The 16,619-nt window shown below is 41.6% G+C and overlaps 1 protein-coding gene across 1 annotated transcript in view; it reads left to right on the forward strand.

The window, feature by feature from the left end:
* The first annotated feature begins 4,540 nt into the window (after positions 1–4,540).
* The window catches only part of LOC126336746 (uncharacterized), a 116,148-nt gene continuing 104,069 nt past the window's right edge, over positions 4,541–16,619 (forward strand). The window contains exon 1 of the mRNA XM_050000743.1: positions 4,541–5,073. Coding sequence (XP_049856700.1) covers positions 4,976–5,073 — 98 coding nt within the window. The 5' untranslated portion in view covers positions 4,541–4,975. The remainder of the gene's footprint in view (positions 5,074–16,619) is intronic.

The raw sequence follows: 16,619 nt of genomic DNA on the forward strand, positions 1-16,619 counted from the left end.
TGCCTAATACGGGATAGGAAAACCGTTGGCATTCAAACAAGCTTCCAGTCGTCTCGAAATGGATAAATACAGATCCTGTACGGTTTCCAAGGAATGTTATATCATTCTTCTCGCAAAATAGTAGCAAGTTCAGGTAACAATAATGGTGAACAGCGATCGCGCACCCTTCTGTCCAAGTAGACCACAAAGATCTGGTGACTGTGGAGGTCAGGAGAGAAGGACAATTCATCCTCGAGCTGACAAAACCATGCCTGAACATATTACGGTATACTGATAATTTTTACTTATGGACCGTCTGACAGCAACAATTTTAATTTTGTATGCGTTTCGCCTTTATTTTCTGCAAGGTATCATCAGTGGCCTGGAATATGTACATTTGTTTGCTATTTAATTTACATTTTGGTCACTGTATCTATAAGTTATAAACAGTACTTGTGGTTGGTATTTCCTATTAAGTAGTAATGTTTTGAACTGTACTTACAGGTTACGTGGACTATTTCCTACATATTGCGCTCCTGTTCATTTTTGGTGTTGTTCTTCTTCTTCTTCTTATAAATGCCAATTTGCGCCCCCCCCCCCCCGCCCCCCACTTCACAACACTATGAATTGAACACTTGTTTCGATACAATGTTTTGGATTCTATTGCTGACTGTCAGATGTTATTGCCAAATATCGAATGTTATTGCCAAACTTTCGAATGTAATTATTGAAGTATCTGTGATCTGTTCGTGTGTGCATTTGTGTGTGTGACTGTGTGTGTGTGTGTGTGTGTGTGTGTGTGTGTGTGTGTGTGTGTGTGTGTGTGCGTGTGTGGACAATGCCGGCTGTGTATACAGGCGTCATATTGGCTTGGAACACGGCATCACCATTGGTGAATAACCATTATACCATGAGATGGAGCTGATCAGCCAGAATGGTCACTCTAATCTTGGTGGTAATGTGATCTTGCAGAATAACCATGCAGCTCATGGAATACCACGATAGCCGGCCGCGGTGGCCGAGCGGTTCTAGGCGGTTCAGTCCGGAACCACGCGACTGCTACGGTCGCAGGTTCGAATCCTGCCTCGGGAATGGATGTGTGTGATGTCCTTAGGTTAGTTAGGTTTAAGTAGTTCTAAGTTCTAAGGGACTGCTGACCTCAGATGTTGAAGTCCCATAGTGCTCAGATCCATTTGAACCATTTTTTTTAATACCACGGTACAGGTGCCCAAATCATCGCCAGAACCCTGCCATGTTTCGCTCTTGGGGCGTAAACTCGGCCAGAAATAGGAAACAGTGTGAAACAATGCTCATCCGTCCAAATGGCATTCTTCCATTTCCCTGTACTCCAGGTTTTATGGCTTCAGCATCACATTTTCTAGGTATTTGCATCAGTGACTTTTGCAGCTGTCGTCTCTTATTTATCGCCACAGTCCTCTTCAGTGGCCGTGTGTCACGAGCACTGATTTTGATTGTGATTTGATCAACGTCGTTTTTCCTCTTTCATTTTATGCGGTATAAATCTTCGAAAAGGTGCCTCTTGAAACACCAAACGCTTATACCACCTTGGTACGAGCACCAACAATTTCCTCACGTTCGAATTCACTTATCTGCGACATAATGCGCTCACAACTACGCAGAACACTGTTTTGCCCACGTATTGAGGACATTGCGCAGATGCCGTTCGTGGTCAAATGCAAAACCACAATCTGCAGGCTTGGCTAACATCTGCATTTATGCTCTATTATGAATTTCTCGCGTTGTTTGCATATTTTTGTGCAACCCCTGTAGATGCAAGCCCAGATGCTGTTGGCCTACTGGTGACGACGAAGAATTGCAATGTTTAACTACTTCCCTGCGATAACTCTCAAGTAAGTGTATCTACACTGAAGCGCCAAAGAAACTGGTATAGGCATGCGTATTCAAATATAGATGTATGTAAACAGGCGGAACACGGCACTGCGGTCGGCAACGCCTATATAAGACGACAAGTGTCGGGCGCAATTGTCAGGTCGATTACTGCTGCTACTATGGCAAGTTATCAAGATTTAAGTGAGTTTGAACGTGGTGTTATAGTCGACGCACGAGCGATGGGTCACTCGTGTATCCTTCATAACTGTACGACACAAAGCTTTGCGCGTCTCCTGGGCCCGTCAGCACCGACATTGGACTGTTGATGACTGGAAACACGTCGCCTGATCGAACGAGTCTCGTTTCAGATTGTATAGAGGGGATGGACGTGTTTGGGAATGGAGACAGCCTCATGAATCCATGGACTCTGCATGTCAGCTGGGTACAGTTCAAGTTGGTGGAGGCTCTGTAATGGAGTGAGGCACGTGCGGTTGGAGTGATATGAGGCCCCTGAAACGTCTAGAAAAGAACTCTTGACTGGTGACACTATGTAATCATCCTGTGTGATAACCTGCAGCCATTGATGTCCATTGTGCTTTCCGATGGACTTGGGGGATTCCAACAGGACAATGCTACACACCCCACATGTATAGAATTGCTACAGAGTGGCTCCAGGAATACTACTCTGAGTTTGAACACTTCTGCTGGCCACCAAACTCCCCAGGCATGAACATTATTGAGCACATTTCGGATGCATTTCAGCGTGTTGTTCAGGAGAGATCTCCGCCCCCTCATATTCTTACGGATTTATAGCGAGCCCTGCATGATTCATGGTGTCATTTCCCTCCAGAACTACTCCAAACATTAGTCAAGTCCATGCCACGTCGTGTTGCGGCACTTCTGCATGCCCAAGGGGTCCTACACTATATTAGGCAGGTGTACCAGTTTCTTGGGCTCTTCAGTGTATATTACTAAGTGGTTGAAAGTTATTTGCGTACCAGGTGCAGGTTGTCTACCTATCGGCTTTCATGGGCAAAAACAAAAAAAAAAAATATTAATGTGTTTAATATAATTGTTGACTGAATATAAAAAATTAAAATGTTGTTATAATCCACTCATAAAGAGGTATAATCGTACGTTAAAATTTAAGATAATAAGTCGATTATATTGACGTTAGAAACTGTGTATGCCTGGAAGCAGCGTAATTCAGGGCGCGCAAATTACCCAGATTATATTCATCCATTATTTGAGAATGAGAGCACTTGGGGACTTTCAACACATTTTACACATGATTTCACACTATTCCGAAACTTCCTCTCTGCGACACCACCCGAAAAGTAATGAAAAAGTTTATCGTTTACTACATTCTGCTGTTCATACAGTAAAACTTCAGCGCCTGGCATGAAGTTTTGATTTATTCGGTTTTTGCAACTAGTTCCGTTCGCAGTGCATTTTTCTGACAGTATCCACAAATACCACTGAATGAACCTGCATAATAATTGTTTCATTGTACGACTCATATCTCAGAAGATCTGCAGTTTATTGACTTTCGTTTCAGAACTTACTTTTTCGATGGACAGGCATAAAATAAACATTTGAGGCGCCATGTCACGGATTGCGCGGCCTCTCCCGCCGGTGGTTCGAGTCGTCTTCGGGTATGGGTGTGTGTGTCGCCAGAGGGAGGACTCGAACCTCCTGCGGGAAGACCGCGCAGTCGGTGACATGGCGCGTCAAACAGCGCGGCCACTCAGCGCAGCACACATTAGAAAATAAACATTTGACGCTATGCATTATTCGTCAAAAAGGTGTTATATGAGTGTGTAATGGGGTTATTCACTTCTAGCACTCTGTCGATTTATCAGTTTTTTGTTCTGACTTTTCCATTAGCCTACCGGTGAATAATCCGAAACTAATAAAACCAACATAATTTTATGGAACTGCGTTTTCAACCATAAAAGATTTGCATGCTTATCGTCAAATATCTAACACAATATTATTTACATAGAAATCAGTCGTTTGAAGTTGATTTATAAAGGGGAGTTCGATTCCTTAAAGAATCGGCGGTGTTGGTGGGGGAAAACTAATAGATAAATAAACATTCATTTCATCATGATTCCTTATCATACCTCGCCAAGAATTTAACACTATGATTATCAGATTATTATTGTTCCGTTGGGACAAACATAGAAACATGGTGGTTATAAAAAAAAACTTTGGTTGAAGATTAGAAAAAAAAGTTACGAGATTCAAACGCAGGACGGGTAGACCTATAGTATGCCGCCCTAGCCGCTGGTGCTATAGTTGCTGCCGCACACGTGAGGTTCTCAGCAGTCTCGTAAACTTTGGACTTGCATATCTCGGAAACGTTTGAGGAGCGCATAGTATTAAGGCAGCATGTGTTACATCTCTCGAGGTGCTGTAATCGCACGAATGACGCGTTCTGTTATCGAGTCTTTCCCAGTTGGCGTAATCAGCTAGTACGGACCAGGCTAAGGAATGCAGTACTGTGGTGATTATGTCACCCGCTGATGTGCTCTTCAGGTTGCGCTTCCGTTACGTGAAGGAGTTCTAGCTTATGACTCATCGTTAAGTCCCAGTCTCTTGTCTCCACCTCCAACGTCTGCTCGCCATTTTGGAGCACGTGATGTGTCGCAACTCACAGTGGCACGGCGTGGGACTGCGGAGGAATGGTGGGGAGGACAGTGGTAGGGAGTTTACGCACTGGGCTTACTAGCTGCGCGTAGCGCTCGCACAGTAGTCTTTGGGCGTCGCACGTGGTCGTTCCGTGGACTCGTTCAAAGCCCATTCGTTGCGGAAGAGGCGACAGTTGAAAATACTGCGATTAGCGCCTTACCGATTGGAAGCACTGTACGGAGAAACTCCACGTTGCTTTTTCTTCATGTGCCAAAGTATACTAGTAGCTTAAAGGCATCTCTTAATCGTCAACTATAAAATGATGCCGAAGTAACCGCGAGTTGTGTATCCAATTGATGCGGTGGGTTGTGCGCATCGTATGAAAAGTGTTAGGGCAAACTTTCATTGCTTGCAAGCGTCTCATTGAAGAGCTCGTAGTTTTGGCTACAAGTCGTTTCAGTGTGCTCAGAGGACCTACTGTGAACTGTTGTTTCTGAGCAGCAAGTGAGAAATGGATAAATCTACTTCACCAATGCGGCATCGCCGGAAAAATAAACGCGAGCCGAATTCGGCTGACACCACCACTGCGGGGTCTACTGGAAGCAACAGGTGAGTTCATCTAGATTAGCGTGTCTTGAGATTTTCTCGTAAATATGCTGTACATATGCGCTGTTCTGAGCGCTTTTGTTCGTACTGCGGTTGTAGGGAACAATTTAGGCTTGCTGTAAAGTAATCAAAGATCTCTCACACTTTTGTTTCGGAAGAAAGCGGCCGTTCGAATAAAAATGAAAACTATAAATATCTTTAGCCCAGCGTCAAACGACTGCAGTCATTTATTTGATAGTTACATCTTATTCTTCCGACAGGTACTGTTTTCGCTGGATGCTGCACTCCATAGTTTTTGACGCAGAAACAGCTTTGATTGCGGCTGCGTCACTAGCGTGTGATTTGCAAAGTTGGGAAAAATATAGTTTCTAGCGCTATTGCCACGACATATCAACACGAACTCCATGTTTTCTGTGCTATGCCGACATTCGATCACTGTTAGTGCCAACAAAAAGAAAAAAGTCATGTAAGAGGTGCATGCAAAGCATTTTTCCCAAGTTTCAGATGTCCATAATAGCTGCTAAAATGTATTTAGAATGTTGCTAGAATGGTAAACAGTTTTTCCTTTGTTTTACGTGGTTAAAGTCATTTGAACATTTCGCTTACGAAAAAGGCATTTACTTAGGCAATGATTTTCATCTTGCTTTTTCGTCTCAAGGAATAACATTTTTTTTTTACGTAAATTGAGCATTGATTAGTAGTTGTACATTTCGACTGCGGAATGTAGTGTTTTTACACAATAAATATGCTTGCTGTTGTTGCACTGAAAACGTATTCGTCGTCTTCCTTTGATTGCTGTTCAAAACTTCTTTCACATTTCTGTATGGATTTTACATGGTGCGACATAGTCTTCTAAGAGGTCTGCAACCATTATACAGCTCTATCGATAACGTCTTTTTGTCTTGAATAATAAAGAATTTTGGCAGTCAAGACAAAACTAGTTACCAGTTACGATCAGAACCACAGACTTAATTTTTTTTTAAATATTAGTACGTACATAAAAGTACTGAAGCCATGGGCTGATACGTTTTCTTTCCGTAATATATTTTCAGCTTCTCCTGTATTCCAGTTGATTGCTACGGTACATTTCTGTGATTTATATTTATGGCTGAGAATTTACGAACTCTTCCTTAAGCGATATCTGCACTTTTTGTGGATCAAAATTACTTGATTGTTTATATTTAATGAGTAGCGCAAAAACAAGTATGGGCTGGTGTGAAGGAAGCCACATGTCCATATTCTAAAACGAATAGCTGGTTTCAGCTTTGGATACACATTTTCTGTTGCTGGCTAGTCACGTATTGTCTACAGCTCAAGCCTGAACGAGAGTTATATAAAAAAAGATAACACAATATACACTGCGGTGAAGATAACGTGGAGTAATTTAATTTCCATAAAAAATGCATATTGGCATGTTAATGCATCCTGTGCCATTGATGACAGATCCTGCACGAAAGCGGAACAATATTGTCCATTAATTAAAGCACAAGAAAGACGATACCAGTTGGAAGCTACTCTTCCGTGCTCTTGCACTGTAAAAGAGACAATACATTTTTTGACAAACTATCAGATCTATAATTCTTCCTTGGTTGGTTGGTATTTTCGGGGAAGGGGACCAAACAGCGAGGTCATCGGTCCCGTCGGATTAGGGAAGGAAGTCGGCCGTGCCCTTTCAAAGGAACTGTTCCTGCATTTGCCTGAAGCGATTTAGGGAAATCACTGAAAACCTGAATCACGATGGCCGGACGTGGATTTGAACCGTTGTCCTCCCTAATGCGTGTCCAATGTGCTAACCACGTCGCTCTGTTGTTATTCTTGTTGTCTACAAAACAGATTGTCATCCTTCGTCCCTTTCATATCAATGTAATGAGCTAATTGTAAAAAGAATATGCCTCTGAAATCTGCACGATACACACAGTGTTGTGTTTGGTTTATGTTGATGTCATTTGGGTTCAATAATTGACAACTAGAAAGTATGCAGCGCACTTTCCTCAAACAGTCAATGTGTCTGGTGCAACCGAAAACATTGCAATTCACGTGTAGATCTTATACTGAGGAAGGCTCCTGATGGATGCATAATAAGTTATATACACTTTAACAATAGAGATCAATACACGATGAAGTCGTTCTGTGCTGCGCGGGGTGTCTCTTCTAAGAGCCGACAGGAGTATTTTCTCTGGTGTTTCGGCAGATATTCGCAATGCCATTTTTGAAATTTATAGCTGGAGTCAAATATTGCTAATCGCGTTTTTAAAGTGTCGGTTTGTTTCCAATTCCAAACAAAAAGATTTTTAAATGGAATTTTACGTGCCTATTCGATTTCTAGCATTTGTAGACTTAGAGAAAGGTTTTGACAACGTTGACTGGAATACTCTCTTTCAAATTCTGAAGGTGGTAGGGGTAAAATACAGGGAGCGAAAGGCTATTTACAATTTGTACAGAAACCAAGTGGCAGTTATAGGAGTCGAGGGACATGAGAGGGAAGCAGTGGTTGGGAAGGGAGTGAGACAGGGTTGTAGCCTCTCCCCGATGTTATTCAATCTGTATATTGAGCAAGCAGTGAAGGAAACAAAAGAAAAATTCGGAGTAGGTATTAAAATCCATAGAGAAGAAATAAAAATTTTGAGGTTCGCCGATGATATTGTAATTCTGTCAGAGACAGCAAAGGACTTGGAAGAGCAGCTGAACGGAATGGATAGTGTCTTGAAAGGAGGATATAAGATGAACATCAACAAAAGCAAAACGGGGATAATGGAATGTAATCGAATTAAGTCGGGTGATGGTGAAGGAATTAGATTAGGAAATGAGACACTTAAAGTAGTAAAGGAGTTTTGCTATTTGGGGAGCAAAATAACTGGTGATGGTCGAAGTAAAGAGGATATAAAATGTAGACTGGCAATGGCAAGGAAAGCGTTTCTGAAGAAGAGAAATTTGTTAACATCGAGTATAGATTTAAGTGCCAGGAAGTCGTTACTGAAAGTGTTTGTATGGAGTGTAGCCATGTATGGAAGTGAAACATGGGCGATAAATAGTTTGGACAAGAAGAGAATAAAAGCTTTCGAAATGTGGTGCTACAGAAGAATGCTGAAGATTAGATGGATAGATCACATAACTAATGAGGGGGTATTGAATAGAATTGGGGAGAAGAGGAGGTTGTGGCACAACTTGACAAGAAGAAGGGACCGGTTGGTGGGACATGTTCTGAGGCATCAAGGGATCACAAATTTAGCATTGGAGGGCAGCGTGGCGGGTAAAAATCGTAGAGGGAGACCAAGAGATGACTACACTAAGCAGATTCAGAAGGATGTAGGTTGCAGTAGGTACTGGGAGATGAAGAAGCTTGCACAGGATAGAGTAGTGTGGAGAGCTGCATCAAACCAGTCTCAGTACTGAAGACCACAACAACAACATTCGATAGAGCGGTACCATAATAGTCTAGTGCAATATCGATATGTATTACAGGTACAGTAAAACATGAAGAATAACCAGCCAGTACTCCAACAGCGAGAGCATGGCCCACTCTCGCATTGACTGCTACCGCCCACGCTGGAAGGAAGTTCAGTCGCTGCTGGGGTACTAGGTGCTCTTCGTGTTTTATTGTTTCTATTGGTACAAATCGCCATCACGAATATTGCACTAGATTGATCGGAACTGTTCTATCCAAGGTGCACGAGAAATTTCGATTTAAAAATATCTTTGTTTTTAACAGGAAAAAAACGGAAGCTTTCCATTGACACTGGTCGTCGCACGAAAGACGCGATGAGTATCATTTGTCTGGGCTGACTCCAGATTCATGTTGCAAAAAGAAATTACAAATAACTGTCGAAACACCGTCGAAAACACTTGCCACATGCCGCTGATTAGGCCACATTTATTCCTCAAACATTCAATTTAAGGTGCAAATTAGTTGTCTTTTTCTTCATATTTGGTAACAGAAGCTGAAAGAGACTTTCATGACCCACATATACTTTTATTCCAAATGTCAACAAATTGAATATATGCCTGCTTCGTGATGATAACTTCCCTGGTAGATGGATTTGTCGAGATGAGATCTCTAGGGCTTCCCTCAACCTTTCCCTTCTACAATCGCCAGACTTTAGTCCTGGTTACTTCAAGAGCATTGCTTACAGCAGTATATTCAAAGATCTGATAAAATTGCTCCACAGAAATGAGAGAGGACAGCCACAGTGAAAATGACCCACGAATCAATAAGCGGATTCATAAGGAGACTTAAAACTGGGAAATCTACAAACAGTCGTTAAAGTTTGCTGAAAAGATCAGCACTGAAAACTTTCTGGTTTACTTTATCAAATGAATGGAAACTTTTCCCCACATTTCTTATTAACATAAATGTTGTAACGTTCTGCAATCAGCAGATAATTACATAAATATTCTACATTAATTACTGGCGCAAACGTTAAATTTTAGAAAAGGAAAGTGCATTGCGTCAGTACCTTCCCCCAACCCTTCTCCTCTCTCCCACGAGGTGTGTTTAGTAGCATACATCATGTTAATGTGTCCTATATGCATTGAGCTGGTTCATAGCAGTCGTATAAGCCATCAAGTTTCCACTGTATGTATTCCGGGATATTTTCTATGAAATATCCCAGAATAAGAATAGTGGTGCTATTAATGCAAGACACCTTAGTAGGCAATATTTGTGCAATACAATAATAAGAGTTAATGAAACTGCATCTGTCTAATTTGAGACTGTTAATCTTCAAAATATCACATGGTTAGTTTGAACAGTTTATCTCCAGATAAAGTTTTTACTCATCAACAAGTTCATTAATGCTGTGTATTTTTGTCGAACCAGCTGTTTATCAATACTAGCTGATTACCTGGCGATGTGGAATATGTATGTATTCCGATCTTCTATTTTTCCATCCCATCCTTCTCCCTCTCCTCCTCCCTCTGTCCATCTCAACCTCTCCACTTAAGTCCATCTCCTGCTCTCCCTCCATCTCCTCTTCCCCTCCCCAAGTCCACCTCCTCTCCCCCGCCCATCTCTGTGTCCACCTTCTCCTCCACCTGTCCCCTGTCCTTCTCCTTCTTCCCTCCCTCTCTGTCCAACTTCTCCTCCTTCCTTTCTCAGTCCATGTTGCCCCCCTCTCTCTGCCAGTCTCCTCCCATTTCCCTCTCTCTGTCCATTTCCCCTCCCCATCACTGTCCATTTATCCTTCCCCCTCTCGATGTTCATCTCCTCCTCTCCCCTATCTGTGTCCATCTCCTGCTTCCCCTCCTCCCCCCTTCTGTCTGTCCAACTGACCAAATGTCGCCGCATTATCACTCCCATCATAATAGGAGGTTACTGGTTCTTACCCACACTGTATTTCTTTCCATGTAGTAAGTATGTGTACCAAGTTTGTCTGATATTTATCCAGAGGTTAAGAAGGAGTGTTTCATGTGTGACAATGCCAGCTTGCGCCCTTGTCACATGCATTTAACATATCTCACTCTTGTGGTGTACTAATTTTATTTCGCCAGTAGCTGTAGCGAAATTCGCTCTGAAGTGTCATTATCTCGCAACTCAATGTTTATGATGTCATATCTACTGAACTATGTGTCGTACAGTCATATATTTTTGCAGGTACATCCAGTAGTTTATGTGAATACTGTCTACAAAATGTGTTGCGAATAGCGGTAGTAATAAAGAAGTAATAAATAAAAACTCCATGCCTGAGGGGGCAGTTTTACTGCAAGAACAGCTAAAATGTAGTAATTGAAACTTCTTTCATTTCTTCGTTTTGTGGAGTGTACAGCAAAAAAAATGTTCTAAAAGTTTAACATTATGTGTAATGTCGGTTGTTAGTCACCAAGTGCTCTTACCTACGACATCGTACATCTACATTTATACTCCCAAGCCACTCAACGGTGTGTGGTGGAGGGCACTTTACGTGCCACTGTCATTACATCCTTTTCCTGTTCCAGTAGCGTATGGTTCGCGGGAAGAATGACTGCCGGAAAGCCTCAGTGCGCGCTCGAATCTCTCTAATTTTACATTCGTGATCTCCTCGGGAGGTATAAGTAGGGGGAAGCAATATGTTCGATACATCAATCAGAAACGCACCCTCTCGAAACCTGGACAGCAAGCTACACCGCGATGCAGAGCGCCTCTAGCAGAGTCCGGCACTTGAGTTTGATAAACATCTCCATAACGCTATCACGCTCACCAAATAACCCTGTGACGAAACGCGCCGCTCTTCTTTGGATCTTCTCTATCTCCTCTGTCAACCCTACCTCAAATACGGGATGAATATACTCTGGCTTTTTGCGCGTCGTAAGCTACGGTTCTTTTTTTTTCATCCCCTCCCCACCCTTTGAGAGGTAGGTGGTTCTTACCCTCCATTTGCTTTTTTTTCAGATAGTAATTGATATGTGTACCAAGTTTGGTCGAAATCGGTCCAGTTGTTTCGGAGAAGATATTTAACATTTATGATATGTATGGATCATTATTCTTGTGATGTATGATGGGTGTGTAATACAAACACAGGAATTCTGGTAAAGTGAATGAAGATTAGGAGATTACTTATAGTCAATGACGAAGTCATTAGAGACCGAGCACAAGTTCGAAATAAGTGAAAGGTAGGCGAATAAAATCAGCCGTACCGTTTCTAAGGAACCATCCTAGTATTTGCCTTATGCCATTTGAGGAAACCACGGAAACCTACACCTGAACAGACAGACAGAGATTTGAGCCGCCGACCTCGAGAATTCAACTCCAGTTTCTTATCACTGAGCGATCTCGCTCCGTAAATTCTGGAGAGATATTTTCTAGCATGAAGTTAACTCCTGATGTCCAGTTTTGCTTTCAGTTTTAACCAGTAAGCAAGTGAAAAAATTATTGTTGTGGGACGTGTATAAACTTTAAAAGAACTGATTCATTCATCTTGCGGTGAATAGATACGGACTCACATCGTCGCACAATGAACAAAATACGTGAATGCGTTGTGTGAGGAAAACTTTGTATTGGACTGAAGAGTTCCTAGCAAACAGAACACAACACGGTATTCTGAACAGAGATAAATCTGCAGAAGCGAACGTTACAGCTCCATTACCTTTCAGAGTATACGCTCTAAGAAAAGAAAGGAGAAAAAGCGACGCAACGCGAAGGAATTATCCGAATAGGACGGAAATCAGTAGGTATGGTGTACATGTACAGACAAACAAATGATTACAATTTAAGAAAAATTGGATGATTTGTTCAAGAGAATAAGCTTCACAATTTGAGCAAGTAATATTTCGTTGGTCCACCTCTGGCCGTTATGCAAGCAGTTGTTCGGCTTGTCATTGGTTGACAGAGTTGCTGGAAGTACTCCCGAGGGATATCGTGCCAGTTCAGTCCTACAGCGTGTTAGAGCGTCAAAATCTCGAGCTGGTGGGAGGGCAGCGCACATAATGCTCCAAACGTTGTCGACTGGGGAGAGGTTGTGGCGACCTTGACGACTAAGATAGGGTTTGGCAAGCACGAAGATAAGTAGTACAAACTCTGGCCGTGTGCGAGCGGGTATTATCCTACTGAAATGTAAGCCCGGCATGGCTTGCCACGAAGGACAACAAAACGGGGCGAAAAATATCGTTGACATACCACCGTGCTGGAAGTGTTGCCGCGGAGACAACGAAAGAGGTCCTGCTATGAAAAGAAATGGCATCTCAGACCATTACTCCTGGTTGTCGGGCCATATTGGGGGCGACAATCAGGTTGGTGACCCACTGCTGTCCGGGACGTCTCCAGACACTTCGCTACACATCGGGGCTCAGTTCTAAGTGGAACTTTTCACTGAAGACAATTCTATTCCAGTCTGTGAAATGTCAGGTCGATTTTTGATGACAACAGTTCTACTAGCAAAAAATCTAATTCTGTGTTTCTGTACTTGTATTATCACAAACAAAACGTAGTGCCTCAGTGTTAATGGCGCTTGGAACAAAAATTTCTTTCCTGCTATTCTATCGGAAACTGGCGGTTTTGACATCATGGCTGCTGAACAAAATGCGTGTTGATTCTTGCAAACCTACAACCAGCCGCTGTTAAATAATGCTATTTATTTACACAACAACAGAAATTAGGAAAAGAATTGCAATGGCAAAAGCAGAATTCAAGAGGAAACAGAAGTTACTTTGTGGACCACTAAACAAAGATCTGAGGAAAAGACTTGCCAAATGTTACTTCTGGAGTGTTGCACTATATGGTGCGGAGACCTGGACATTGAGGAAGGAAGAGTAAATAAGATTGGAGGCACTAGAGATGTGGATATGGAGAAGAATGGAAAAATTGAAATGCGAAGACCGAGTAAGGAATGAAGAAGTATTAAGAAGAGTTGGAGAAGAAAGAAACATGTTGAAAGTCATCGGAAAGAGAAAACGGAACTGGATTGGGCATTGTTTGAGGAGGGACCGTTTATTGAATAAAGGAATAGAAGGAATGGTGGAGGGGAAAAAGGGGAAGAGGAAAAAGAAGATATCAAATGGTGGACAATATCAAAGGAGCCAAATATTCAGAAATGAAAAGACTGGTTTTGGACAGACAAAACTGGAAGAGGCTTAACCCATGGCAAAACCTGCCATAAGGCAGAATACCATACCACTACTATTTACACAAAAAGCGCCGTTAACCGTTTTGAACCGACTGTTTCATCTACACAGATGTTCACGTTTGCATTATATTTGTTGTTGTTTAAATTAGCTGTAGAGGAAAAACAGTCAACAATTAATATAAACAGAATGATTAGCAGTGGCTGGTTGTTGTTTCCTCCTTTTCAAGAATCGTCTGGTAAAAGCCTTCTTATTGGCACTTAACAACCAGCCAGCCTCCTGGTATGGTGCTTACAATTACAACGTTCTTAGTGAAGTATTTATTTTCTAATTTGTCTCATTATTTTGGGGCTGATGCGATGAGCAGCATAATTCTCTGGCATCAGAATACCTTCTCATTTATTTCTTTTATAAAAAATGAGTTATGTACAAACAGAGATACTTTGTTTTGTTTTATTGTCATAACAAGTGTGAAATCTGACACTTAAAAAAGGTTTTTCATTTGTTGTATTCGTTTAAAGTGATTACATAAACATAGTAGACACAGAAAAACGTCTAAAAAGCAAGAAACATGCTTTCGACGCTAACATGCAGGGAGATAAAACACAGAAATTGTCAACACATTCAAAACTTACTGTAAGTACCATTTTCTTTGTGTAAAAAGTTAGGATGTAAACCGTTTTAAATCGTTATTACTATACATAAAAAAAGTTGTATATTGTTTCTAATACCCATTGAAGATGCCTTTAACACAAAAGGCAAATGCGTTTGAATTAATGAAAACTAGTGGGGCAAAAAATGTCTGTGGTGTACAGACAGATAAGCTTCATACGCTTATGTCAATTTAGTATTATCGGTTAAACGGTTCTTTTCATTCCTTTGCTGCCTTTTTATGTATGCAAGTTGCTGCTGAAAGATGGTGGTGGGACGCAGTACTGGAAGTCCTTTTGGGCCTTTCGCAGCTCCTGGTGTTTTCCCACAAGCAAAACCGTGATGAAAAGGAGGCATGTGATCAATTTAGAGAGAACGATGTAGGCAGACGTCGTAATTCACCACCATTAAATGAGTTATGGATTTACGAGTTGGCTGTTTACTGACTTATCTGATCTTGACACTGCCGACTTCCACACACTTCAGAAAACAAGACAACTGAATGTTCAGATGACGTCTTGTCGCTGCCATTATTTGCCAGCTGCAACGAGCATTTTTTAAAGTGTAAGGCGTTACCCAGAGTAACTGGGACCATTCAGAGGCATATGAGAATAGCTCTGTTCCTATTCACAAGTGCCATTAAAGGCGCTTTAAGGCAAAAAAGGCTATTAGCTTTAGTTTGTCGGATATTCTTCCTCTTTTGTTACTACCATTTCTCGGAATTCGGTTGTTAATTTTGTTCCTGTTTTAAAAGAAACAGTCTTATCTTTTCAAAAGGCGACAGACTTTTCTTCGGCATTGTGAAGTGTGACTGGAATTCACTATTTGAAGGTAGTAAGGGACTTAAACGTTATCTACAAAGTGTACATAAAACAGACTGAGAGACGAAGAACATGAAAAGAGGGCAGTAATTGAGAAGAATCTGTAAATAGGGCGATAAAGACAGCCAAGGAGACATCTTGAAAGGGAATTACAGGTCGGGGAGAGCAATTATAAATTTTAAGGCTTTCTGGTGGAGTAATTCTGTCAGAGATAGCAAAAGAATTGAAAGAGCAGTTGAAAGAAATAAAAAGTACCTTGGAAAGAGACTATATGATAAACATCAACATAAGTAAAGTAATGGAGTGTAGATGAAATAAGTTAGTTAGGAAATTAAATTAGGAAATAGGAACTGAAAACAGAAACGGGGGATACCGTGATCATGAAGGCGGTTCCTCCAGGATGAGGTTCTTCCATTAGTTTTGCTTTTTGGGCAGCAAAATACCTAACAACAGCCAAAACAGACAGGATATAAAATGCAGGTTGACAATAGGAAAAAAATATTCTGAAAACAAGGTTGACAACAGGAAAAAAATTCTGAAAACATTTTAACATGGAACGTAAATTTAAGTGCAAGAAAGTATCCTTGGAATCTTTCGCTGTGGTATGCCCGAATAACTTCTTCTTGGTTTACAAGCCGCGTTATTTCCAATAAAAGACTCGAGTTTCCAACGTCTATCTGCGCGTACTCGTCAAGAGTTAACAACCGTTGACTGCCGGAGCTAGCACGATGTCCCGCTTGTATAGGCACACAAGAATGTGTTTTCTCGAAGCCTTTGGCTGGAGTTAAGCCTTGTAGAGAAGTAAAATGTGGGCGATAGACGGTACAGTCAAGAAGAGTATGAAAGCTTTTGAAATGTGGTGATGCTAAATATCAGATGTGTGGGTCGGATAACTAATGAAGATGCAATGAATCGGATTAAGAAGACAACAAATTTATGGATAGCTTGACTAAAAGAAGGTGTATTTCGATCCTGAAGTGTGAAAATATCTACAGTCTGTAATTGGGAAGAGAAGTGAGGAGGAGGGGGGGGGGGGGGGGGGAACGGACTGTGAGCAGAGAACAGGGTTTAACAAGAGCAAGCGGATGTAAATTGCAAAAATTATGCAGACACAATGAGATTTGCATAAAACTGAGCGACATGGAGAGCTACATCAAAACACTCTTCGCACTGAAGGACTACTACAACGACAAAATCGTTTCATTTCGGATTTATATAAACCAAAATAACTTACTCATTCGTTCGTTCCCGCATTGCGTTCTGCTGATTCCATCATGAGGGTCGAAAGAAAGACTTGTAGTTTAGGATTTAACGGGCCGTCGATGTCGGCGTCTTTAAAGAAGGAACATTAGCTCCGATCGAACAAGGAAATCGGTCGTTCCCTTTCTAAAGAAACTTCGTCGCATTAGCCTTAGTAGATTTAGGGACTTTACAGAAACAAAAATTTAAATGTTGGGACGGGGCCTTGTAGCGCTGTTCTCCCTATTGCGAGTCAGGTGCTTTGCGACAGCCAAATAGGTAGGAACCTCAGGTTTAGGGAAAGAC

Source organism: Schistocerca gregaria, chromosome 2 (assembly GCF_023897955.1).
Source record: "Schistocerca gregaria isolate iqSchGreg1 chromosome 2, iqSchGreg1.2, whole genome shotgun sequence".
Lineage (NCBI taxonomy): Eukaryota > Metazoa > Arthropoda > Insecta > Orthoptera > Acrididae > Schistocerca > Schistocerca gregaria.